This window comes from Adiantum capillus-veneris, chromosome 15 (assembly GCF_014529385.1).
Source record: "Adiantum capillus-veneris isolate H3 chromosome 15, ASM1452938v2, whole genome shotgun sequence".
Lineage (NCBI taxonomy): Eukaryota > Viridiplantae > Streptophyta > Polypodiopsida > Polypodiales > Pteridaceae > Adiantum > Adiantum capillus-veneris.
The window spans coordinates 99,619,703-99,646,270 of NC_140945.1; the positions used below are offsets into that span (position 1 = coordinate 99,619,703).

At 44.6% G+C, this 26,568-nt stretch overlaps 1 protein-coding gene across 1 annotated transcript in view; it reads right to left on the bottom strand.

Annotated features, from left to right (window-relative positions):
• Positions 1–25,978, bottom strand: part of LOC147441148 (uncharacterized) — a 34,935-nt gene extending 8,957 nt beyond the window's left edge. The window contains exons 1-2 of the mRNA XM_086483665.1: positions 24,354–25,978; positions 23,130–24,249 (exon numbers count right to left, since the gene is read on the bottom strand). Coding sequence (XP_086339791.1) covers positions 23,130–24,249; positions 24,354–25,650 — 2,417 coding nt within the window. The 5' untranslated portion in view covers positions 25,651–25,978. The remainder of the gene's footprint in view (positions 1–23,129; positions 24,250–24,353) is intronic.
• Positions 25,979–26,568: the final 590 nt, after the last annotated feature.

A 26,568-nucleotide genomic window follows, 5' to 3' on the forward strand; every position in this document is an offset into this window, starting at 1 on the left:
TCAACGGGGCTGCCCTTTCATCGAAACACACTTACACTCTTTGGTCTTGGGTGCTAGATTTGAATCAAACACACCCCAATTAGTCTTGGGTTCAAAGCAAGTCTGGCCACAGTAATGGGTGAGTGCCGTAGCCAATCGACCAAGAAATGCTTAGTAGACAAATGGGTAATTTAAGTCCTAAATGGGGCTGCCCTTTTGCCTAAACGCACTTACACTCTTTGGTCTAGGGGGTTAGAACACACCCCAAGAGCCATGGGTTCGAAATGGGTCTAGCCACAGAATAGGTGAGAGCCATAGCCAATCAACCAAGAAATGCTTAGTAAGCGAAGGGTAATTTAAGTCCTCAAAGAGGCTGCCCTTTTTCCGAAATGCACTTACACTCTTTGGTCTAGAACGTCAGAACTAAATCAAACACACCCCAAGAATTATACGCCGTTTTGAGAACATTGTCTCCTGAAGGCAAATGTTGTGCTTGATGCTCATTGTCCATTCCTTGTAACAATTGTGAGTATGGTAAAAAGAAATCTCTTGTTGGCCCGCCACCAACGACAAAGGCCTTAGTGTATGATTTTTTTCCAGAATCTCACAATTGTGACTGGATGTATTATATTCTCAAGAAAGAAATGTATAAACTAACCTCAAGCTCATGTCAAGCCTTGACGAAACAAGCGATACATTGAAAAGCTACAAGGTCCCCCCAAGGATTACCCATGAACCCGTAAGCATTTTTAGCGATTCACGGTCATGACAACAAGGATTTCCCTATTCCACTCTTACGAGTTCTTCCTTTTACAAATGGACTTTTGTGACTAATGTTTGGTTTATGGCTTTCTAAAGGAAGCCTTAGAGGAGGAAGGGCTTCTCCTTTAAGCAGCAGGAAGGGCTTCTCGATGGTTCATACTCACACCTCTGCAGGATGATTGAAGATTGTAAAGCCGATGGCGAAAAGCTGAGAAGGCAATACAATAATGGATTGAAACTCATAGCCCACCTGTAGGATGTTATCAGCAAATTTCCAGGAGGAAGTAACCTTGGCGGCAATCCCTGAGTCGAATATGGGAGGAAAGCTTTTTGTATGGTCAAAGATAGGAGAATATGGTGTATGTAAAGTTTTGTATATGGATCTGACATGTCTTTTCCAGAAATTATCCCCCTGATTGATGTAAAAACTGTTCTCTTTCTAATATAATATCTCTCTGGCCCTTTATGGCAAAAAAAAAAAAAAAAAAAAGCCTTAGAGGAGAGTTGGGTTAAGAATACTTTCAATCTATACTAATAGATAATGGGGAAGGGATTCCCCCCCCCCCCCGAACCCGAACATGTGTCCACAGCTGCTTCATCCAGTTCCTCCCCTCTCTCGGTAGCCTTTCACGTCAGTGTGCTTTGCACGACGTGACAGTGAACAGGTGAGCCGACTCACTGTCTAGGCGAAGGGATTTGAGCCACCGTGCCCTGCAACTCACTGTCCAGGTGAAGGGATTTGAGCCACCGTGCCCTGCAAACGAGGTTGGTTTCGAGCATCGTACTCCTTAGGGGAGGGTCAGGGGAAGGGAGATGGCTCAAAGGGCTGATGTGAGCTGCCCATGAGCAGGCCAGCGTCGGAGTAGCCCAGCATGACGTCGAAACTCGCTCATGAGATGTCGAAGCTTGGCCATGAATGACGCGGGCCTCGATAACGACCTCAGGCTGCTGCTGCAGCATCCGGACGCACTGGAGCTGGCACACAATTAGTTGTAGGGGCTCTTTCCGCGACATGCTCATGGGCTGCTCCTTCCAGCCTTATAAGCATTGGACTCAGTATCCTTGCAGATGATAATTTGTGGCACATGATGTGTGTGAGAGAGAGAGAGAGAGAGAGAGAGAAGGTGAGACAAGGTACGCAGAAGGAATAGGCTATGGGGCATGGTCTCGAGGGCATGATTCTGCAACGTCAGGAGGAGCTGGAGTTTGTCTTGCGCATGAGATGAAGGCCCAATCTGCCAGTTGCTTGCCAACAACTTGCATTGGCACACCCATGTGAAGGTCCTCAATGGAAACCAAATGAGCGCCGTGCCCTACCTGTGCCTTGCAAACGAAGTTAGTTTCGAGCCGTTCGTGCCCTGCCTAAGCACGCTTCACCTTTCAAATGGAGCCACAACGAGAGATAGCAACGAGTAGGTTTAGAGAGAGAGAGAGAGAGAGAGAGAGAGAGAGAGAGAGAGAGAAGAAGAAGAAGAATAGAAGAATAGAGTTTTAACGTAGTAGTGAACTATCCCAAGAGACAATCTAGCCGACGAGGAGTTGAACTCAAGACCTATTATTCAAGAGGGAAATGGCATAACCAATCTACCACACTTGGGTGATAGCAAGAAGGCGAGACGGTGTTGGTTGGATTTTGGGGTGCTTGCCCCTGTGGCAAACACGCCCCAGCCGGTCTCCAGTCATGCCTAGCGGACTATTGCCTGTTGACCAAAAGGGTAGTCAAAGCAGGGGCTCACACGGCGGGTGACGGTATTAGACCCACCGCCTCGCTCTCAGACTCTGAAGCTCTACCATCTCACCTACATGCACGCCCATGCCTGCTCGGTGAGATCAGCAGATCATAAGCTCCTACGAGGAGCAACATCTCCAAAAAACATTGTGACCGGCTGTGCCGATCACTTTCACCTACATGGGGACAAACACCCCGAAACTTAACCATTGCCAGGCGAGATGACCAACAGTTGCCCCAGGTGAAGCTTCGTTGCTCATTGCGTGTGTGTGTGTGTGTGTGTGTGTGTGTGTGTGAGAGAGAGAGAGAGAGAGAGAGAGAGAGAGAGAGAGAGAGAGGCATCCGTGATGGCACCGTAGAATTGCACTGGAGTTTGTAGCAACTAAAGACGGTAAGGTGTAGAAGGAAAATGTGGAATATATATGATGATGGAGGCATGCAGAGCCCAAAAAAGACCAGCCGGTTCCTACGCCCAATCAGTTAGAGAGAGAGAGAGAGAGAGAGAGAGAGAGAGAGAGAGAGAGAGCTGAGCGGTGGATCACTGGAGATGCCATGGTGGTTTCATCAGGTTCTCATGCGGCAGGGGAATATCACTCGAGAGCTAGGGATGGAGATGGGAAAGCTGAGAGAGAGAGAGAGAGAGAGAGAGAGAGAGAGAGAGAGAGAGAGAGAGAGGGGGGGGGGGGGGGGGGGGGGGGGGGGGGGGGCAACGAGAGTGAATGCACTCATCACAAAACGCCAAGAGCGAGTGTCTTTTTGATGCATGGCGTCGAAAGATGCACGCGCATACATAGAGAGGATTCGATTTCCATACAAGACAGACTGATCAAGCTGGTGAAGAACAACCAAAAAGTGAAGCAAGAGGCCATCATCAAGGTTTTTATTGGCCGCAATTTGCTTGAGCAAAATGGCAAGTTGTTGAGGATCTTGGTAAGGCTTCACACCCTGCTGCTCAAGGGCAACATCGAGCTCTCTACGCCTTCAATCGCCATCACCAGTCTGAGGCAATGCTGCAGGCTTCGTGCGACTGAGGGGCTGACTGAGGAACAATGCAAAGAGAGAGAGAGAGACGGAGAGAGAGAGAGAGCAAGGGGTTTGAAAGTAAGAAGAGCATGCCACCGCTAAAGCCGACGCTGTTTTACTAGTGTTTTTAATGATGATTGAGACTTACCTTAAAGGTTAGTAAATAGACCTTTTTATTTCACCTTTCATTTCACTTCTGGACATGTCTTGACTTTTATTTCATTCATTTGTTTTACAATGTTAAAGTGAAAGTTCACCTTGCATAATTTTGGTGAATTCTATACACACACAGACATGTCTTGATGAGTTCTTTTCATTTCACATTTCATTTCACAGCCTCATCAGATAGATTGACTTTTCTTGCATCCTATAAATTAATTCTACTCAATATTCGAGAAAGTCTCTTTTATTAAGCGATCGTGATCGAATTTCCTCTTCGCAAAAAAGCAAACCAAAAATATTAGCATAAATTTGTGAGATTTTTGAACTATTTCCTCACATACTTCACCGCTTTTCTTCCCTTTATCATAGTTTGCAACTAGTTAATCTCGATTTTCAACCGGCTCAAGGCTAGGCTGAGGCAATCCTTTCTCGAACACTAAACTTTCCAATTAAACTCAACCTAATGATTGGCACGGCCTACTGGGTCTAGACACACTGAATTAACAAGAATCTCCAGAGATTCTTTAGTTTTACAAAAGCAAAAAAGAAAAAGATTGTTGTCGCCATCATCTCCTGGCTTGCGATCGCCTTTGTGTAGGGCTCTCTCTCTCTTTCTCACTCCTGCCTTTCCCTAAGACGCACAACGTCCCAATTCTGCATGCGCCATCTCCTTCTCTGTAGGGCCCCCTACTTTGCTACTGGTCTGGAAGACGATGCGGGTCTCCTACAGTTCCTTTGGAAAACAATCATTGCTCTCCATCATGAGGCCCTCGTGCAAATCTCACGGGATCGTTTGAGTTGCTTGATCGCAGGACTACATCCCCATCCCGATCCCCTACTTCCTTCCACATGGCTCTGGGACGCGCGCACACACACACACACACACAATGAGAGTCTCATTTGATCTCTCTGCAACAATGCCATCGACAATTGTCTCTCCCATACAACAACTACAAGGTTCGATGTAGACAGCAGAGAAGAGAAGGTCCATCGTTAAGCAAAGAGAAAAATATAAAATATCTCTCTCTCTCTCTCTCTCTCTCTCTCCACGCTCCGAGATGTCTCTCTCTCTCTCTTTCATCCACATACCATTTCCCCGTTTTTCCCCTTCAAGACATACGAAGATCTACCTTAGATTCCCTTTAAGAAGCACCTTTTCAAAGATTGGCACGGCCTATTGACTTTCTTCAAAGTCACTTTCTTATTTTAATATAAAGCCAACGTGACTCTTTCACTTGTTTTCTTTTCTTTTGCACTCATTTTACTGAACCCTCTTTTTCTCTGCATCTTACATTCACACACATCCTTCGTAATACTAATTTTCACTCTCTCACACTTACATTCACACACATCCTTCATCTATACTAATTTTTATTGTTGAAAATGCCACTTTATATTCTTTAACATATTTTATGCTTTTTGAAAAAGGCACCATGGCAAAGTGAATGTTCTTTCCTACTTTTGACGGAGAGACATCAACGGCTAAGGGGCCACGTACACTCTCATTAAACTTTTTGAATAGGGCCACATGGCAAAGTCATTATTCTTTTGGCCCGTAGAAGTTAATAGAGGAGAGGTTGCAAAAACGTGCAAAAGTCACCATCATCCGAATATGTGCCTCTAATTCTGGTAAGCACGTCAATTAAGTGGGCTCTTGGGAGATCCATTCGATCACTTTGAAGTGAAAAAGCGGGGAGCTACCACGTGGAGGAGGAAGAAAAAGCAATGCCGTGTGTGGGCGAGGAGATGAGGGAGTGATTTTTTTCCCTGTCAGTGGGCTGCGAATTAGTTGAGCGGGAGTGTGTGAGCGCGCAGGACAATATGCAACCGGCGGGATTGCGCAGGGTGCTGGTTCATGCAATGGCAGGGTGGGGAGGCGCTGAGCAGTCCCAGGATGAGTAGCTAGGGGAGGGGAGCGTTCATTGAATGGACGTCTTTGGGAGAGCCATGCACAAGCACGAGTAGAGACCAGAGGTCTTTTTCTCTCTCTCGCAGGCAATGGAGGCGAGTCTCTCTCTCTCTCTCTCTCTCTCTCTCTGTGTGTGTGTGTGTGTGTTGTGTGTGTGTGTGTGTGTGTGTGTGTGTGTGTGTGTGTGTGTGTGTGTGTGTGTGTGTGTGTGTCTCTGAGGCTAGAGGCTAGATCCGAGAAAAAGAGTCTAGAGTGATTTAGGAGAAAATAGAACAAACATTACTATGGCATAAAAACAACTTTACATAAAGCATAAAAGCTATATGCTTTCCGTGGAAAACAAGATGAGGAGTCAGATAACTTGAGTGTTCAAAGAGTTGGGGGGAAGAAGAACCCTAGCTATGGCGTAGGCTATTGCATCGCCCTCACAGGGGTCACCTCGCATCACTCCCTACCGGATACTGACCTAACAGTCATGTCAGGACCTCCCATCATCCCCCCTAATTCCGCGGGGAGGGGGGGGGGGGGGGGGGACTTCCCTTGAATCTCCCCACCACCTCGACTACTCATGAAAACATATGGCGGTCCTCCAACCCCTTGCCGCACAGGCCGCTACTCAGTCAAAACCTTGGCTCCGCTTTTCAGGCCTGCCCGTCTAGCCTCTTTACCCAGAAGCTTTTTCAGAACCTATCTCAAGGGTTCACAGAGCAGCTTCAAGAAGCGTGGAAAAGCGGAGATGCGTTTCAAAAGTACTCTCCCGCAACGCCAGCAAGCCCGCATCCGGGCCCTCCTCATGAGGTCCCCCCTTGGTCCTCCCCCGATGGTACCCCGAGCGTTCTCCACCGACACAGCCCTGGAGTGGATGCTGTCAACACACGATTTAATCCTCGAGGTAAGCCGTTGGTCATTCTGCCCGCCTCCCAAGTTAGGAAAATAGAAAAGGATCTTGAAAACAGGGCCCTCATAGGCCTGGTGGCCGGCCCGCGGCCACTAGTTGAAGTGTTGAGGGCTTGGGTCAGAAATCAATGGGGTAGCAGAGGGTGCGAGGTAGAGAGCATCCAAGCCCTGCCCAAGAACCACTATCTATTCATGTTCAAACACCAGAAATGGCTTTCGAGATCCCAAGATCGGGACATTGGATACTCAGAGCGTCACCACTATGCCTTTTCAGATGGTCTCGAAATTTCAACCCAGACAAATCTGCCCTGGAATACTACCCGGTTTGGGTTGAACTACCCAACCTCCCATTGCATTTCCACCACCATCTTAGACAGATAGGAGGGCAGCTAGGAAAAGTCTTAGGAGGAAAGCCCCAGAGGGACTTCAACCCCTCATGGCACCCTCAAATGCTTATAGAGATGGACCTCTCAAAGCCTCTTTCTGACTCAATGGTTATAGCCACTGACGAGGGCGATTGCATGGAACAGCCTATAGTCTACAAATACCTGCCTAATGCCTGCTTCAATTACGGGGGAGCTGGCCACTTTGTAAGAAATTGCCCTTCTAAAGTTCCACAACTTGCATCTCCCAGCAACCCAGCCCCCTCCTCCAACAATGAGGAACCCCCACAAAATCCCAATCAGAAATTAGAAGGTAACCCCGCACCCGACTGCCCCCCCCCCCCCCCCCCCCCCCCCCCCCCCCCCCCCCCCAGCAAGAGGGAACAAGAGAGGAAGAATGCCACATGCACATTGAAGTCAGGAATAAAGTGCTGGACGTCACAAGCACTCTTGCAAGAAGTAAATGCCAACATCCCCCCAGTGCCTATGGAAATTCATAAGGCAAACAAAAGAGCTCATGAAGCAGTCGCCATGACTCCAACCAGGGTCCTGCAGAGTAAGGGAAAAAAAAAACAAATAGATGAAAATTGCCTCTTGGAACATAAAGGGGATTACTGACCTCACCAAAACAAAAAAGAGCAACAATTGGCTCAAAGATCAAGATGTGGATATCTGTGCACTGCAAGAGATCAAAGTAGAAGGAGAAGACCTCCTCAGAAGATTGAAGGAAGTCCACCCTGAGTGGAGATGGTTCACCTCTTCCCACTCAAGAGGGACCGCGGGCACAACTATAGGAATCAAGAAGCAAATAGTAGACGGTGTTTCCTCCCATAGAAGTCAACAATTTTGGTGTTCTGTTCCCCTCCCTTCCCCTTTCAATTGCGAGGTAATCTCTGTTTATGCTGGAGGGACTGCCTCTAACAGGGCCCAGATAATATGGGAGGAAATTTCTACCATTCAAGGACCAATTATTCTACTTGGGGACTTTAACATGGTAGAAACGTTGGAGGACAGGTTTCTCAGAAGGGGGCAGACTCTCCAAGGCAAAGAGAAAGACAAATGGGAAGCTTGCAAAGGCAAGCACGACCTGTGGGATGCAAGTACAGAGGGATGCTTCACCTAGCAAAACTACAACAAGGGGGTTCTTGCGAGAAAAGCTAGGTTGGACAGGTGCTATTTCTCTTTGGAAATAGCCAACCTATTTAACAGGGTCAAGGCAAAACCCAAGTACACTATCTGCACGTCAGATCACTACCCCCTGTTGATCACCTGTGATGACAAAGCATCCAAAATCAGAAACAGCTGGTTTCACACCAATCCTCAACTCTTCACTCTCCCTAATCTCGAGGCAAGAATAGTAGGAATCTGGTTCAAGCCTTTTCCAGTAATTCCACCCCTACCAAGAGCTGGAGCAAGGCAGTTAAAGATTCTCAACAGTTCCTGATTACCACCAAAAAAGAAGTCACCCAAGCTAGGAAGAAAACGAAAGAAAAAATGTATGAAGAACTGGGGCAGTTAGAGAACTCCCAGCCCCTAAATGTGATCATTCAGAGTCAAATCTCTACCCTCAGAATCCAAATAAGAGCGGAGGAGGACAGGGCGATTCAACATACCAAACTATTCTTCAAGGAATGGTGGGCAGGGAAGGCTGACAGACCCTCTAAAGAGATGTTCAGAAGTCTCAGGGAGAAGAATGCCAGAGACACTGTTCCTCTTCTCAATACTGACCAAGGGAAGGCCACAAATGACTCCCAGAATTTGGAGCTCGTTAAAATCACTTCGGAAAACTTTTCAGCCCCAAAGAAGTACTGACTGAAGAGATTATCAAGAGCAGAGATACCATCTCGAAGTTTAGAAGAAAGGTGATCCCACAGGAAGATCTTTCCCTAATTGACTCCCCATTGAGCATAGTAGATCTCAATGAGGCCATTGAAGTGTTAAAACCCAACAAAACCCCTCGCTAGATGGTCTCCCTTCAGAGTTTTTTCAGTGTTTCAATGAATTGCTCACTCCATTCTTGCTTAGAGTTTGGGAGGAATCAATGAAATACAAAGCCCTGCCCAACCTTATTAATACTGGAGTGATCAAGCTCCTACATAAAAGAGGACCAAAGGAGGAGTTGAGCAACTGGAGACCTTTGACCATGCTTACAATAGGATGTAGAAGTTTTGCCAAAGCCATTGCTAACAGGTTAACCACTCACCTCTCCAAGTGGATTAATGAAAAGCAAAAAGGGTTTATAAAAGGGAGGAGAATTTTGGAGGCAGTTATCTCCCTGTGGGAAGGAATAGAGCATGCTGAAGAAACCAATCAAGATTTTGTATTTGTCAAAGTTGATTATGACAAGGCCTATGATAGGCTAGAGTGGCCATTCATCCTAGACAGCTTGAGCCACATGGGGTTTGGAGTCAACCTCATCAATTTTGTCAAGACTCTATTTGGAAATGCCCATGCCAAGGTGGCCATCAATGTAATGCTATCAGAAGCATTTACTCTCAACAGATCTGTCAGACAAGGGTGCCCCCTTGCCCCTCTACTCTTTGTAGTTGCAGGAGATGGACTAAACTCCCTAGTCAAAGGCTGGATGGCTGACAAGCTGATAGAGGGGATCACTCTCCCTAACTCTAAAAAACAACAATGCCTGTCACAATTTGCAGATGACACTAATGGGTTGGTAAAAAATGAAGACATGTCACTCAAGAACTTCTGGAGAGCAATCACTATCTTTTGCTCTGCATTTGGCTCCAAAGTGTACCATTCTAAAACAGGAGTTAGGGCCTTCATCTCTCCCATCCCTAACTGGATGGCTGAAAATGGATGTAAAGTAATCCCAAAGGGGCAAGTGTTCAGGCTCCTAGGCATCCTTCTCGTTTGGGGTCACAATGAAACAAAGATGGGATTGGGTGCTTGAAAAATTCAGAGGGAAACTGAAAAGATGGCTAGGGTTTCAAAGAAACATTGCTGGAAGAGTTATGGTAATCAATCACTATATGACTACCTACCTCGTGTACTTCCTCAGCTGTTGGAGGCCCCCAGATTCCCATCTAAAGGAAATCAACAAAATCTGCAGGAACTTTTTATGGGCAAGGGACCCCTTCAAAAAGGGGGCTGAAAAAGTCAAATGGGACATTTGCATTTTGCCCAAGAACTTAGGAGGTATTGGACTTAGAAATGTCAGCGCCTGGGGTGACAAACTAGCCATCAAGACAGTCATCAGAGCTCTGGCAGGGGACCCCTTCAAAAAGGGGGCTGCAAAAGTCAAATGGGACATCTACATTTTGCCCAAGAACTTAGGAGGTCTTGCACTTAGAAATGTTAGCGCTTGGGCTGACAGGCTAGCCAACAAGAGAGTCATCAGAGCTCTGAAACAACCAGAAGTTGAATGGGCGTGCCTTCTGTTCAGACACCTTGCGAGCTTTCACATCAAAGGTCAAAGACTTTGGAGCCAGCTCCCTTGGATCACATTATTATTTGGAACTCAAGAGATAACCCCCATAGGGTCTGCCCTCCTCAAATCGGTATGGCAAGCATGGGAGAGAGGGAGGCCCATGCTGGGGTTTAGCGAGGAACACATACAAGACCAAGGAATCAGGAGGGAAGAACCCATCTGGTGGTCTAGGGACCCAATTCCCCAAATCACTAATCAATAGGCCAAAACAGCTAGGAGAATTCATCACAAAGGGTTCAAAGTTTGGGAGGACTTATGGAGCAAAGCCAACAGCTCCTGGCTCACCTCAGAGCAACTTATATGACAGGCCAGTTACAACCTTGGGAAGTTCAATTACTGGAATCAAGGATACAACAGTTCCCCCAAGGATATCAATTGATATTCAAAGCCGATGTCACTCCATCTGCCAAACGTATACGATGGAACGGGGAGATAGCTCTTAAGAACCCCCCTGACTTCATAGCTGAACAGGTCCCTCCCCTCCATGTCAACCCAACAAAAAGATGGAATGTACAGCTTGACAGGAAGCAATGGAACTTCAAGATCCAATCTATCTGGAACAAAAGCATTCAGCCCAAGCAGTCTGTACTGTTGTGGCTCATCCTTCATAAAGCTCTTTGGATAGGGCCACAAGTAGAAAAGCCAATCAGAGTGATGGGAGATGCGTTAGCTGTAGAAGAGCAGTAGAAGACATTCCCCACCTATTCCTCAACTGCCAGACCAACACCCCCATCCTCTCCCCATTACTCAACACCCTAGACCACCATATGGGTTGGAAACAGCTGCTCTTAGGGGACTCAACTGGCCTTCTTTCAGATTTTTGGAATAGATTTAGAGCAGAATTTTTGTGGATAATTTGGAAGCTCAAAAGTTATTTCTTATTTGTTCCTAACTTTCAAGCTCCTAGTTTGAAAACGTTGTTTGCTGGATGCTCTGTGCAAGATGCCAACCTCAAGCTTGAACAAATGAGGATCTACAGGCATAGAGTCTCAATCCTGAAAGACTCTCTAGAGCTCTATGCAAGAAGGGCTGAAGACCTGCAGGGCTTGCTGGATGACAATGACACTCTGGATGTGATATATAATTGGGTGTAGGAGATGAAGGATGAAGTGCTAGAGCTGGCCAGTAAATATGAAGATGCCCTGAACTTTGCCAGTGCTAGAGCTGGCCAATAAATATGAAGACGCCCTGAACTTTGCCAGTAGGCTTCAGGAGGAAATAGATTGGCTGTGAAGTTTAGTGCTAACCACTATTACTATCAAGTTAACTATTTTGGAGACAGGACCCTTTTTTTTATGGTGACATGATCCTTTGTAACCTATTTATTATGGTGACATGGTCCCTTTTTGAAAAGAGTAGGACATCCCCTGTAACTAGACTAATTTAGCTATCCCTTCCTTGGGTGCATGGATGTAAATTTTTGGCTTCCTCATTAATGCAAAAAGCTTACTTGGTAAAAAAAAAGTTGAGGAGTCAAGAAGGCCTCCTTAAGTTAAGGGAAGATAAAAGTTATCAAAAGTAGATCTTAATGAGGGCCTACAATTATGTGTCATTTTTGTTGCGTTTTATTATGGAATTAAATTAGCCAAATACACACATAATCAAAAACTAGTGCTTCTAGATTGGCGGATCCCACATCTATCCACCAAACGCTGACGGATTGTGCATATAGGGAAAATGCACCTTCCCTTCGCCCTGGTCCTCCCCTCTCCTCCCCCCAACACACACAAACGCAGTCATGTCCACATAAAGGCAACAAATAGTGAGGTTAAAATTTATTTAGGTGCAGAAAGAAAAGGAGAGGTTTTTTAATTCCTTCAAAAGATAAAAAAGTGGAGTCGCTTTAATATTTTTTAATGCCTTCAAAAGGAAAACAAGGTGAGGAATCACAATGGCTTGTAGAAGGTACGGAGGGGGGAATAATTTAACAAAAGTAGGTCTCAATAGTGCTGCAAAATTGTATTGTACATATACAAACATCATTACAAACTAGCGGTTCCAAACCGACCTAGTGGTCTGTCTGTCCTGAAACCACTGCCTTCGACGAGGGATTATGAATATGGGAAATGCACTTTCACTTTGTCCCCAATCCCCCACACACAAATGTACACATATCTATATAGAGGTGAAACGGTCAACAAATAGTGAGGTTAAAATTTGTGTAAATATAAAAAGAAAAGGTAGGTTTTTTTATGACCTTCAAAATTAAAAAAAGGAGTCACCCTTAAGGTGACGCTTGGATGCCTTGAGGTCTCACTATTTTTCCCAAGCTCCATAAAGAAGTAGTAGGAAGAAAGACCCAATAAGTGGACAGGTCTTGAATAGGGCTTTTCCCACCCCCAATAATTAAAGTTGTGGACGCTCCAGAAAGCGTAAAATTGCGGTCGTGTGCTTGGTTTACTTCAACTGGCGTGTTGTTATCCCATAGGCTAGGTCACAAGTTCGGATGCTATCACCGATCTGTACTTCTATTGGCGCAGTGTGAGTCGCACAACAAGGACCCTTTTTTTTAAACATAGTATGGCACAAACATATATGTTATTTTGTAACATAGTAAGGCACAAATGCCTATCGCGTTTCCTGCACATTGAGCGAATGCGTTCAATATTTCTTTTCCGGCTTGGCAACCTCCGAAGCTGTTGGAATTAAGGTTGCAGAGAAACGCACACAGCTTGGAGAAGGCGAAGGAAGCTCAAGGCACACAATGGAGAGTGTGTTACTTAGTGTGCAATAGAAAGATAGATAGCCCTAGAGTGATGGGCGTATATACAATGCTTGGGGGAAAAAACCTCTTAAAGAGGGAAAAAATGCCCCGACGGTCCTAGTGTGTTCACACACATCACTACCACATGTATATGGTAACAAATCCCCCCTGGAGTGATGCGGTGAACGAGAGCTGGCACATGAGTAAAGGGAAGTGCCATGCCCTGAGGACATGATTAGTCCACAAAGGGGAGTAAGCCCAAAGCTTTGCGGAAAGATTCAAGCTTTTCACAAGACAATGCCTTTGTGAAAAGATCTGCAAGGTTGTCCTGTGTTGGTACATAAGCCAAGCTGATCTCTCCTACTGAGGGCCTCTCCCTGACATAGTGATAATGCACCTCAATGTGCTTTGTGCGAGCATGAAAAACTGGGTTCCTTGCAACTGCCAATGCGCTCTGACTGTCGGTGTAGATAGTGTTGGTAGTGTCCTGTCCAACACCCAAATCAGCCATAAGGCGTCTGAGCCATACACACTCAACCGTAGCTATGAAGACTTCCCTGTACTCAGCCTCACAACTCAAAGTGGCCATAGTAGGTTGCTTCTTGCTCAACCATGATATACATGAACTGCCAAGCATGAAACAAAAACCACTTGTGGACACTCGCGTGTCAAAACAACCAGCCCAATCTGAGTTCGAAAAAGCATGTAAGTCTAGCGGCAATGATCCCCGGCAGCCAACAGCAGTTTGATAAAGAGTGACATCAGCAGGATCGTCAGCATCATGTAGACTCAACATCAAACCTGTTTCCATGGGAGTGGCAATAGGTTTGCAATCCTCAAGTCCAAACTTACATAGCAATGTCTCTATGTAACTTTTCTGACACGAGGCAATACCACCATCACACTGCTTAAACTGTATACCCAAGTGATGATGCAACAGCCCCAAATCTTTCATCTTGAAAGTAGCATTCAAATCAGCCTTAAATTCAGCAATATGTCTCTCATTTGGTCCAACAATCAACAAATCATCAACATAAAGAACCACAATGAGAAGTACATCACCCTCACGCTTTACATACAATGTGCTTTCAGTTGGACAGTTACAAAAGCCTTGTTTGACCAAATGAGTGTCAGCTTTCTCATACCAAGCACGAGGAGATTGCTTGTTACATTTGCACATTTTGTCCTCTTGTCCTTTTATGACAAAACCGCGAGGCTGCGTTACATAAACTTCCTCAAATATGTCACCATTCAAGAAAGCAGTAACAATGTCTGATTGATGTACATCCCAACCAAAATGAGCTGCCAATGCAAATAGAAAACGCACAGTAGTCATACGACAAGTGGGAGCAAAAGTCTCTTCATAATCTATGCCTTTTTGCTGTGCATAACCCTTTGCAACAAGTCGAGCTTTATGGAGATCAATCTCACCATCCGGCTTGCGTTTCAACTTGTAAACCCACTTCGTACCAATGGCCTTTTTGCCAGGAGGCAAATCACATAAAGTCCATGTGTCATTTTCTATAAGTGCATCATATTCTGATTGCATGGTAGCCATCCAATTTTTTGAATTCTGTGCTTCATCAAAAGACAGAGGCTCCTCAACATCATGTAAACTAGACACAGCCAAAGCATAACAATCTGATGCATAAGATGCATGGCAAGAGCCTGAACGAGTACGACTAGACAAAGGTGCATCCAATTTACTGTCACGCAAAATGTGCACCAGCCATTTTGGCCTACCTCTAGCCATTTTGGCATACCTCTAGCCTGCTCATTTTCAGCCCTTTCCTCATCAAGTACATCATGTACATCTGCATCAGTAATAGGCTGATTTGTAACATTTTTAGAAACCCCCATAGGCTGTACATTTGCCTCATTGGAACTTACATTCATATTTCCACCACTGAAAAGAGGCAATAAAGTATCATAAATGTCCTGTGAGCTTACATTACTGTCTCTAGTACATGACAGCAAGGGCTGAACAGAACCTTCCACAAACACTACATCCCGTGAAACCAGAATACGTTTTGTTTGCGGATGATACAACTTGTAACCTTTGCTTTCAACACTATAACAAACAAAAATACATTTGACAGCCTTATCATCCAATTTTCTGCGCTGTGTTTGTGGCACCAAAGCAAATGCCAAACATCCAAAAACACGCATGTGCTCAATAGAAGGCTTTCTATCATGCCATGCTTCATATGGAGTAATAGACGGCAAAGCTTTTGAAGGACACCTGTTAAGTACATAAGTGGGACACATGATGGCCTCAAGCCAAAAAGAATGCGGCAAAGCTTGACTTTTGACCATACATCGTGCCATTTCCGTAAGTGACCTATTTTTCCTGTCAGCAACACCATTTTGCTGAGGTGTATAAGGCATTGTACATTGGTGTTTTATCCCACGACTAGCCAGAAATGCATTAAATCATGAGACATATACTCCCCCCCTCGATGAGAACAAAGGGTGCCCATAGTACATTTCGAGACATTTTCAGCCATAGCCAGAAATTGTTTGAAGCACATAAAAACTTCGGACTTCTCTTTAAGCGGAAATACCCATGCATGCCTGGAGTAATCATAAATGAAAGTCCCGAAGTACAGGTAATTGCTGAAAGACGGAGTTTGCATGGGCTCACAAACATCACTATGCACAAGCTGCAACGTGCATGTGGCCCGAACTGAACCATTCTTTGGAAACTTAGAACGCTGCATCTTACCCAAAATACAGCCTTCACAAACATGTTTGATAGGTGCTTCAAGAGGCGGTAAAGAAGCAACCATATCGGATTTCTGCAAACGCAGCAAACTAGAAAAATTGAGATGACCAAAACGCGCATGCCAAAGTTTTGCATATGAAATAGCCCTTGAATCTGCAACAGCATTTGCAAAATTTTGTCCGCACTTGTTATACAAAGTGAGCTTATACAGCCCACGGAACAAAAGGCCAGATGCAACAATTTCATCACCAAAACTGAGATCATGAACTGTACATCTGTCATCCACAAATTTGACTACAAGTCCAAGTGTAGCAAGTGCGGATACAGACAAGAGATTCTTCCTGATCCCAGGTACATAAAGTGCATCAACAAGTGTGAAGGAGTTGCCATTAGCAGCAGTAAGCACAATCTTTCCAACTCCCTGAACTGGATAAGAGGCGTTGTTGGCACAAGTGACTGAATTCCCATGAGGGGCAGACTCGAGAGAGGTAAACAATTCACGATGTGAGGTAATGTGCTTTGTAGCACCACTTTCGAAATACCACACATGTGAATCTGCAGCAATTAACAAGCATGCATCATGGACAGCAGGATTGTAAGTGCACTCTCCACTAAAAGCCCATTCTGCATCAACATCAGCATCAAAGCCTCCTTTCACAGAAGACTCAACAAGGGATGCATTTGTAGTGGAACTAGCATTTACAGTGAAACCACCCTCTTTCTTCTTAGCCTCTTTGGCCTTCAACTTAGTACACGACTTGATCAAGTGATCATTAGCTTTACAATAATGGCAACACATCTTCTTTTTGCCCTTATCACCAGAATTTCCATACGAATTGCTGCCACTAGAAGCATTAGGAACAGAATTTTTTCCACTTGCAATAGAACCATAAGAAGTGGCCGCATTACTGTTACCACCCTTTCTTTGAGAAGCAATAAAAGCCTGTTCAACTGCACACTGCCTAGTCCTGTTTTTTCTAGAAAGTGACTCTTGCAACAGCAATGTGCATAATGTATCAAACTTGACAACTTCAGGATTTCCTTGGGTCATCAGTCTCCAAGTACTAGCAAAAGTCTGGTAGGAATCTGGTAAGGCATCAAGAACAGTCTGCACAAGGGAACTGTTTGAAATGACTTCACCTCCAGAAATACGTTGCTCATTGATATCCTTGACACTAGCAAGGAAAGTGTCCATATTATCTTCCTCATGCATAATCTTCGACTCCAGCTCTTTACACAGCAAAGCAATTTTAGCCTCATTGCGGCTTGCATAAAGACCTGCTAGAATATCCCAAGCCTGTTTTGCAGATTTTGCTGAACGGATGTGAGAAACAATGGTGCGCTTCACAGACAACGCAATCAATGCATGAGCCTGCGCATCCTTTACATCCCAATGAGTTTGTTCTGCCGTAGGCAAAACAACTCTAACAGCAACAATCCTTGCAGCAAGACCGACAACATCCTCAACATCGCCTACATCCTCAAAACCAGGACGTACATCAATGCCCTGCACAATGTTCCAAACGCCCTTTGACACAAGAACATGTTGCATCATATAAGCCCACATAGGGTAGTTGTCCCCATCGAACCTGTCCTCAGCAACAACAAACATCTTGAACACATATGTGTTGTTGTTGTCAGCCATTGTAAATGCTGCACCTGTTGCCCAAAAACAGGAGAAACGGAGCGAGAACAACATGTGCTATATAGCACAAACCGTAGAAGACTGTAAGGCACCTGTTATGCAAAAAACGGCACTGAAAAAAATTCTACACAAAATGACGAAATAGCCTATGTAGTACTGCCTATAGTGAAAACGGAGGGCGAAATGAGCCCGAATAAACAATCTGACCTGCGACGAACACTCGCCAAAGCTCACTGAAATCGGAGAAAGTGAGCAAGCGTGTACTGAAGCAATTGGCGACTAAGCCCGGGAGGACGCAACCTCCTCTGATACCAATTGTTGGAATTAGGGTTGCAGAGAAATGCACACAGCTTGGAGAAGATGAAGGAAGCTCAAGGCACACAATGGAGAGTGTGTTACTTAGTGTGAAATAGAAAGATAGATAGCCCTAGAGTGATGGGCGTATATACAATGCTCAGGGGAAAAAACCCCCTAAAGAGGGAAAAAATGCCCCGGCGGTCCTAGTGTGTTCACACACATCACTACCACATGTATATGGTAATAGAAGCTACATACATTTTCATTGAAACCTGAGAATCTTGCACCACAGTGTGAGATTTAGGTCTGACATTTTTGTTATCCTTAAATAGGGGCTTTTAGTGTAGAGATGCCTTGCCTCTTAGGGTGGGCCCACAACAAGGTAAAAAGATCAGATTGGCATTCTACAATAAAATAAAATAAAGAAAACTAAAATAAAAAGAAGTAAAATAAAAACAATTAAATAAAGAGACGTCATTACAAGCTAAAAATTAGATTTAATAAGCATAAATATAATAGAATAATTTTTTGAAAGAGATCCTTAAGTAAAAAAAATCTTTCACAATTGAGATATTGGGATATCTCACATAATATGATCAAACTTCTATAAATTCTCTACCTAATGTCTTGTTCTTTAAGGGCTTTTTTAGGAATCCTATAATTAATTTTTTTGTAGCCTTTCAAGTATTCTCGCCTAGTCAAATACAAAGGTGCACCTTCGGGCATCACTTAGCCACAATCAAACCCAAAATCCGGGCCATAAAGATCGAATGCTCAACCAATTGAGCTAGCTCATGTCGATATTAATTGCTAACATTTTAATGCCTTTAGAAGACAAGATAGATTTAATAAGCATAAGAAATAAGAAAACAATAAGAAATAAGAATTTTAGGAGGTCCTCAAACGAAAAGATTCTTTTACAAATCAAACTATAGCAATATTTAACATCATGTGATCAAACTTGCACGAATGCACTTCTCTTTTAAGCAGTCCAAATAAATAACGACAAAAAAAGAAGAAGAAGTCAAGAGAGCTTTAAACAAAGGACCAAATTGCAATGATGGAAAGATCTATTTATAATTTAAAAAGAGGATATAATCTTTAAAAAACTTTTATTTTCAACTCAAGACGACATACGTCCACCATCAGCAACCTCTGCATCAATGACTGAAAAATTGCATCATTTCTCCTGCACCCCCCTATAGCCTTCTTCAGGCCAAAAAGTGGAGTCACCCTTAAGGTGACACGTCGATTCCTTGAGGTCTTTACAATTATTCCAAGATTCATGAAGACTAGTGTATGACCCGTGCATTGCTGCGGCTAATTAGAAGCAAGGATTAACTCTGTGAACTCTCCTCTAGTGCTCGAAAAAAACCTAGCTTTAGTGTAATCCCTAAGAGATGAGTTCGACTTGTTAGATCATCTCTAAGATCCCTTGGGTTTTTTTCAACAATATTAAAAATTGTCCTCATGGATGTGTGTGTGTGTGTGTATACATCTCTCTCTCTCTCTCTCTCTCTCTCTCTCTCTCACACACACACACACACACACACACACACACACTCATATACTTACACATATCCATAAGGAGATTTTTGTTACCATATACATGTGGTAGTGATGTGTGTGAACACAGTAGGACCGCAGGGGCATTTTTTACCTCTTTAAGAGGTTTTTTCCCCCGTGCATTGTATATATGCCCATCACTCTAGGGCTATCTATCTTTCCATTGCACACTAAGTAACACACTCCCTATTCTGTGACTTCAGCTTCCTTCATCTTCTCCAAGGTGTGTGTGTTTCTCTGTAACCCTAATTCCAACAATTGGTATCAGAGTAGGTTACATCCTCCCGGGCTTAGTCGCCATCTGCTCTAGCACACACCTTCTCACTTTCTCCGATAACAATGAGTTTTGGCGAGCGTTCGCAGGTCGACAAATATTTTGGGCAAGCTCAAAGAGCTAAGTCTACTCAGATTTTTGATTCGGGCTCATTTTGGCCTCCATTTCCACTACAGGTAGGTCTACGCAGGCAATTTTGTCATTTTGTGCAAAATTTTTGTCAGTGCTGTTTTTTGCATAACATGTGCCTTACAGTCTTCTACTGATTGTGGGATACACTCAACTTAGCCAACAAGCTTTGGACTATTTTTGGTGGATGCCAAGTGAGGGTGTCTCTCTAGATGCAATCAATAGAGCAACACCAAGAAAGCAATAATATCTGCCACACATGTAAACATGGAGGGGAGGAGCACACTGCCTTGGTCGACATGTATGCCAAATGTGTGCACTTTATAAAGCACAAAAAGTGCTTGGGGAGCTTCCTGTCCGGGATGTTGTCTCTTGGAATGCAATGCTTGTCGGATATACCCAACTTGAACAAGAAGCTCTATGATAGATGCCAAAAGAGGGTGTCTCCAGATGCAATCAACAGAGTAGCACCAAGAAAGCAGTAATATCTGCTACAGAAGCAAACATGGAGGGGAAGAACACAATAGGTTCTGAACTAGCTTCCTATTCACAATGTTGTCTCATGGATTGCATTGATTGCCAATATGTCCCAAAGGGTCAGGATCAAGATCAGGAAGCTCTGGGTTGTTTTTAGTAGATGCAGAGAGAGGACATCTCTCCAAAAGCAATCACGTACACTTGCACCTTGAAGGCATGGGCCATTACAAAACTACCTTGATACTACATGTATGTCAAATTTTCTACTCTTTATAAAGCTCAAAAAGTGCTTGAGGTTCTTCCTATCTAGGACGTATCTTGAAATGCACTAATTGTGGGATATGCCCAATTTTGCCAAGAAGCTTTGGGCTATTTTTGACAGATGCCAAGCGAGGGTGTCTCTCTAGCTGTAATCAGCAAAAGCAACGCCAAGAAAGCAACAATATCTGCTTCACAAGCTAGCAAACATGGAGGGGAAGAGCACAACAGGTAGGCTTGACAAGCTTCCTGTCCACAATGTTGTCTCATGGAGTGCATTGATTTCACAATATGTCTAATAGGGTCAGGGTTAGGATCATGAAGCTCTGGGCTATTTTCAGCACACGCAGAGAGAGGGCATCTCTTTAAATGCAATCATGTACACTTGCACCTTGAAGGCATGTGGCATTACACAACTACCTTGGTCGGCATGTATGCCAAATGTGGGATACTTCATAAAGCACCAAAAGGGCTTGAGGAGCTTCCTACCTGAGGTGTTGTCTCTTGAAATGCTGTGTTTGTCGGATATGACCAACTTGGTCAAGAAGCTCTAGGTTGTTTGCAACGGATGCCCTACGAGGGTGTCTCTCTAGATGCAATCAATAGAGCAACGCCAAAAAAGGAGCAATATCCACTACACAAGCAAACATGGAGGGGAAGAGCGCAACAAGTTCTTAATGAGCTTCTATCCGCAATGTTATCTCATGGATTGCATTGATTGCACGATATGTCCAACAGAGTCAGGGTCGAGGAAGCTTTGGGCTACGTTTAGCAGATGTAGAGAGAGGGCATCTCTCCAAATGCACTCACGTACACTTGCACCTTGAAGGCATGTAGCATTACACAAGATGCTTTATGGGCAAAAGGATTCACAATGATATTGTTAGTCAGGGGTTGTTGAAAGAAAATTTCATGCTTGGCACTACCTTTGAACGACATGTATGCAAATGTGGTGTACTCCATAAAGCACAAAAGTGCTTCAAAAAGCACTACCTTGGTCGACATGTATGCAAATGTGGCATTGCACTTCATAAAGCAAAAAAGTGCTTGAAGAGCTTCCTGGCCCGGATGTCGTCTCTTTGAATGCATTGATTATGGGATATGCCAAACCTGGCCACAAAGCTCAGGGCTGTTTACGGTGGATGCGAAGCGAGGGTGTCTTTCCAAATGCAGTCAGATACACTTGCATCTTGCTAGGGTTAGGAAGCTCTTGGCCGTTTTTAGCAGATACATTTAGAGAGGGCATCTCTCCAAATACAATCACATACACTTGCACCTTGAAGGCATGTGGCATTACCCAAGATGCCAATATGGGGACAAAAGAATTCACGATGATATTGTTAGTCAAGGGTTGTTCAAAGAAAACGTCGTGCATGGCACTGTCTTGGTCGACATGTATGCGAGATGTGGTGCACTTCATAAAACACAAAAAGTGCTTGAGAAGTTTCCTGTCCGGGAGTTTGTCTTTTGAAATGCACTGAAATGGGCTACAAATCATATACAGAGAGAGAGGGAGAGGATACCTTTTTTACAAAATGGGATAAATATGGAGAGAGGGCTGTGTGTGTGTGTGTAAATGTAGGGCTTATGTAGATAGTGTTGGCATGCCAAAGCACCATCGAAGGCGTTACCGTTGTACCATTGGTAAGAGCGAGCAAGACCCGTCGCTCGTAGGGGGGTTGCACGCCTAGTTTTGTATTAAAAGTACTTCAAGGACTTTAATATGTGAGTTGCGTTAAGATCTACTTGTTTGTTGGTTGGGTTCTACATATTGTACCCACCTACTAAGTCCTTATAGCTCTTAATATTGTTAATGCTTTAGGTGGTTAAAGGGATGCCGCTCTTAATTAACCACACTTCCTTTTTCTTCACCTTAGAGCTCGTCACACTTTGGGCTTATGGAAGTTACACCCGGGGAGTCCACTATATTGTAAAATTTCATATAGCACGTGCGAACAAGAGATATTTAAATAACCCTTTACTTGTATATTTTCAGTATTATATGTATCCCTTATGTATGTATTTTTGTAAAAAAACTAGCTCTTATGTATGAAAATTTTCACTTTCTCAATCAAAAAACTCTTTATGCAAGTACATTTTTTTGTAAATGTACCTAATTATAAATCTCTAATTTTGTTTACACGTGCTATCTTACATTCCTTAGTGGACGCCCACGGGAGTTACAATGGTTGAATGCACTACAAACATGTTGTCACACATGAAACATTTAAGCGACTAGAGGAGTTGGAGTACGCTTTATAATCGCTACAAAAAAATTGAAAAAATAGCGAATACTTCTAGCATAACACTTAGCTTGCATGCCGCAAACAATAACTGGCGATTGTAGGCGAAAAAGCTTTTAAAAACCCGGGCCAGTGTATTTTAACCGGCTAAAATTCTAAAATCCAGGCTAGACTTTGAGCTTGTCTTAAAGAAAATCGGAAAATTTTCACAAGTTCTAGTGTAATTACCGGAAAAAGCTTCAAATTTTGATTCGAAACCGGGAGAATTTCAAGTTTGCCCTTATTCTCTTTGGTTAGGAAAAATGTTTTTATCTAGCCTTACCCCAAGTGAGAATGCTCACATGAAAAATGATGTAAGACATGATTGCTTGCTAGTTTTAGAGTTTCTATATATCTACGCAACGAAGGGTAGGGACAGAGTGCAACTCCAAAGTGACCGAGTTCCTACTTTTTTTTTCTACCCCATAAAAAAAGGTGGATCTAAATAAGTAACTGCTAAAAAATAATGAAAATATGCACCTTTGGTCTGATTGGGCCCGCCGTCTCGCCTTGTCCCGTTTGCGAGCTACCATCACCAGCAGAAAGATCAGAAGTGTGACAGCTGCTGCACCAATACTCGACCCGATTATGACTGCCTTCCTTGCAAACCCTGATTGGTGAATGCCAGCTATAGCACACGATCTGTTGACGATTTCACCGCAAAGTTGAGGATTGCCCAAAAATGATGCAGAGGTGGCATTCGCAAATAGCGCAGGAACCTGCCCTTCCAGATTGTTGTAGGAAAGATTGAGAAACACCATCGAGGGTGCCCTCGAGAACGTCGCGGGAATGGAGCCTTCCAGCTCATTGTTTGAAAGATCCAGCTCTCGTAACGATGGCATCTCTCCTATGCTGGACGGTATATTCCCGGAGAGCGAGTTATAAGAGAGGTTCAATAGTGTTAATATAAATAAGGAGTCACCTAGAGATGAAGGAATTGCCCCTTCTAGCACGTTGGCAGCCAGGTTGAGAGAGAGCATACCCGCAGCCATCGACAGGTCTCCCGGTATTTGGCCCGACAGCTTATTGTGTGAGAGATCCAGACTCTGCATTTGCTTCATGTGGCCAAACCCTGTCGGTATCACTCCCGAGAAATTGTTATGCGATAAATCAAAGAAGAAGAGGATGTTTGGCACCGATGCGAGGTAGCCTGGAATCGAACCCGTGAAGTGGTTGTACCCAAGTGAAAAGTTTTGTAGCTGGGTGCAATTGGAGAGGGCGTCCGGGAGACTCCCCGAGAGTAGATTGTTTCGGGCTTCCAAATAGGAGAGCTTGGTGGCCATACCTATGGAAGAGGGAAGGGGGCCTTGTAAATTGTTGTCGTAAATGAGCAAGTGCATCAGCCCTGTGCAGTTGAAGATCTGGCCGGGAAAGTTCCCTGAGAAAGAGTTGTGCTGAAAAGTGGCACCCTCCAGTGAAGCGAGCAGACCCATTTCTTGAGGAAAGCTGCCAGAGAAGAAGTTGTTGTTGAGTATAAGAATGGCCAAATTTGTGAGGTTGCCTATTTGAGGAGGGATACTGCCCGTGAAGCTGTTGGACTGAAGATCGATCTGCCGACGGAGCTGGGTCCATTTTCCTAACATTTCCCCCGAGATGCTGCCTATGTTGCAGGAAATAATTACAATTTGACCTTTCATGAGCTTATCAATGTAAGTCACATTCAGCTACTGTAGTATTATTAATTTGATTCAGTGGGTAGAGTACCTGAGAACTTATTGAAGCCCAGCATGAGGTTGGTGAAGGAGCAATTTGCTAGAGAGGGTGGCAAAGGGCCGGAGAAGGAGTTGTTCCCCAGGACTAAGTCGCTGAGGTTGGGGAGACGGGAGCCGAATACGGAAGGGATGCGGCCCTCAAACAAATTTCCGTAAAAATGGATGGTCCGCAACGCAGAGCAGTTGAGGAGGATGGGTAGCGGAGAGCCAGAGAAGTTGTTGCCCTCCAGTAAGAGCGACTCCAGGTGAGACAGTAGACCGAACTCTGAAGGAAGTGAGCCCGAGAGCGTCATGGCATATATGGCGCTAAAGAAGGTGAGATTGCGACACGAGAGCGGCAGTGCAGCCGGAATTGAACCCCGCAAGCTGTTGAAGGAAAGATCCAAGTGCTGTAACGCACTGCAGTTGGCCAGGGTCGCGGGAATCACCCCTTGCAGTGCGTTGTAGCTCACGTCCAGGTACGTCAGCGTGGCAGAGAGGTTACTGCCAGCGCTACACCAGCTGTCCAGTGTCCCTGACAGATTGTTGTGGGACAGATCCAGGTGCTGCAGCGAGTGAAAGGAGAGCAGTTGCTGTGCGGCATCTAGCAGCTGGCCTGTGAGGGAGTTGTGGGAGAGGGAAAGGGTTTGGAGGGAAGGGAAGGTGCGGCCCATTTCCTGCGTCGCCAGCGAGCCAGAGAGCTGCATACCGTCCAGCCACAGGTGCTGCAAGGATAGGGCGTTGCTGACGTTGATCGTGAGAAGAGTGGAGAGCTGATGCTGAGGGCTGTCAGCGGTGATGACCGCGTTGGTGTAGCTGAGATTGAGGAGGGTAAGGGAGGGGGGGATGAGGGATGACAAATTGGAGAAATCGGAGGAGAGGGTGAGGTTGTTCTGAGAGAGGTCGAGCGATGTGAGAGAGGGTAAGGACAAGAGACTGAGAGAGGGTGTGAGGGTTCCTTGTAGCTGCTTACCAGAGAGGTCGATTGCAAGCAGCTGGACCCCCTGCTTATCACATGTCAAGCCTCTCCACTTATCTCGGCAGGGATCGACTAGGGCAGAAGTAGTAGAGTTGTCCACATCCCAGGAATCCAGCACCCCTAAGGGATCGCTGGTGATTGTCCGCTTTAACTCCCGCAATACCTCCACAATGGCAACCAGACTAGAGTCCTCCTGCTGCAATTTTCGTCTGCTGGGCAGCTTACTGAGAGCGCAATTCATCGCTAATCTACCATCGCCTGGCACTACGCCTATAGACATAGTGCACAGAACAATGAGAAGGCACCCACAAACCATGCGGCTGATTGCCATTCAGCTTTTGTATAAGCTATACCTAAGAACTAGTCATGGCAACCTGGCAGGCAACCTTATAATACCAGCACTCAATCCCACCAACATGCCGTAGGCTTATAAAATGTGAGAGGCGGCCACGTCTGTATCTGTAGCATCGTCTTTTCAAGTTTGAATCCAAAGGAAGTCATTGAAAACCTTGGACTGAGTCGACAAGGACCCTTAATCTCGCTGTTGTCGGACGCACTGGGCAGGAGCAGGGTCCAGACTCCAGAATATGGCTCTTCAGAGAGCCACATTTCAAACATGCGTGTGAAAGAATGTGCACATGGGCATGACGGCGGAGTCAAAGTTCTGCAGGCCCTGCACGCACGCCTTCAAACATTGGTTTCATCAACCCTTGTTTCAAATACTATATTTTTAGCCAGCTAAAATTGGAAAATTCTGACTAGGTTTGCAGCTTGTCTTGATGAAAATAGTCAAAAAATTTACAGCTTTTTAGTGCAAAATACAGACAAATGCTTCAAATTTGGACCTAATTAAGTGTGCTCTTATTTCTTTCGTTTAGAAAGAATATGTTTTTTTTTTTGGCAGGTTCATTTGGGCATTCTAAAACAATAAAATGAATAGGAAATCAATAATTTAAGCCCATGAAGTGAAGGGATCTTTTGACAAGTGACGAACAGAACATGTCCAATGCTTCACACGAAACGGTAGGTCCAATGAGTATAAAATGATATAAACTATTAAAAATAGAGATTTTTCTAAAGAAACATTTCGAGACTTCTTCCCTTTCTCTCTCTCTCTCTCTCTCACACACACACACACACACCGTCCATGGCAACACTACTTCTAGTCCACTTACTTATTTTTAACTACAAATTGAAAGAACATCAAAGGTCACAGACTCTCTAACCTTCACCGTATGTGCATTAGAAG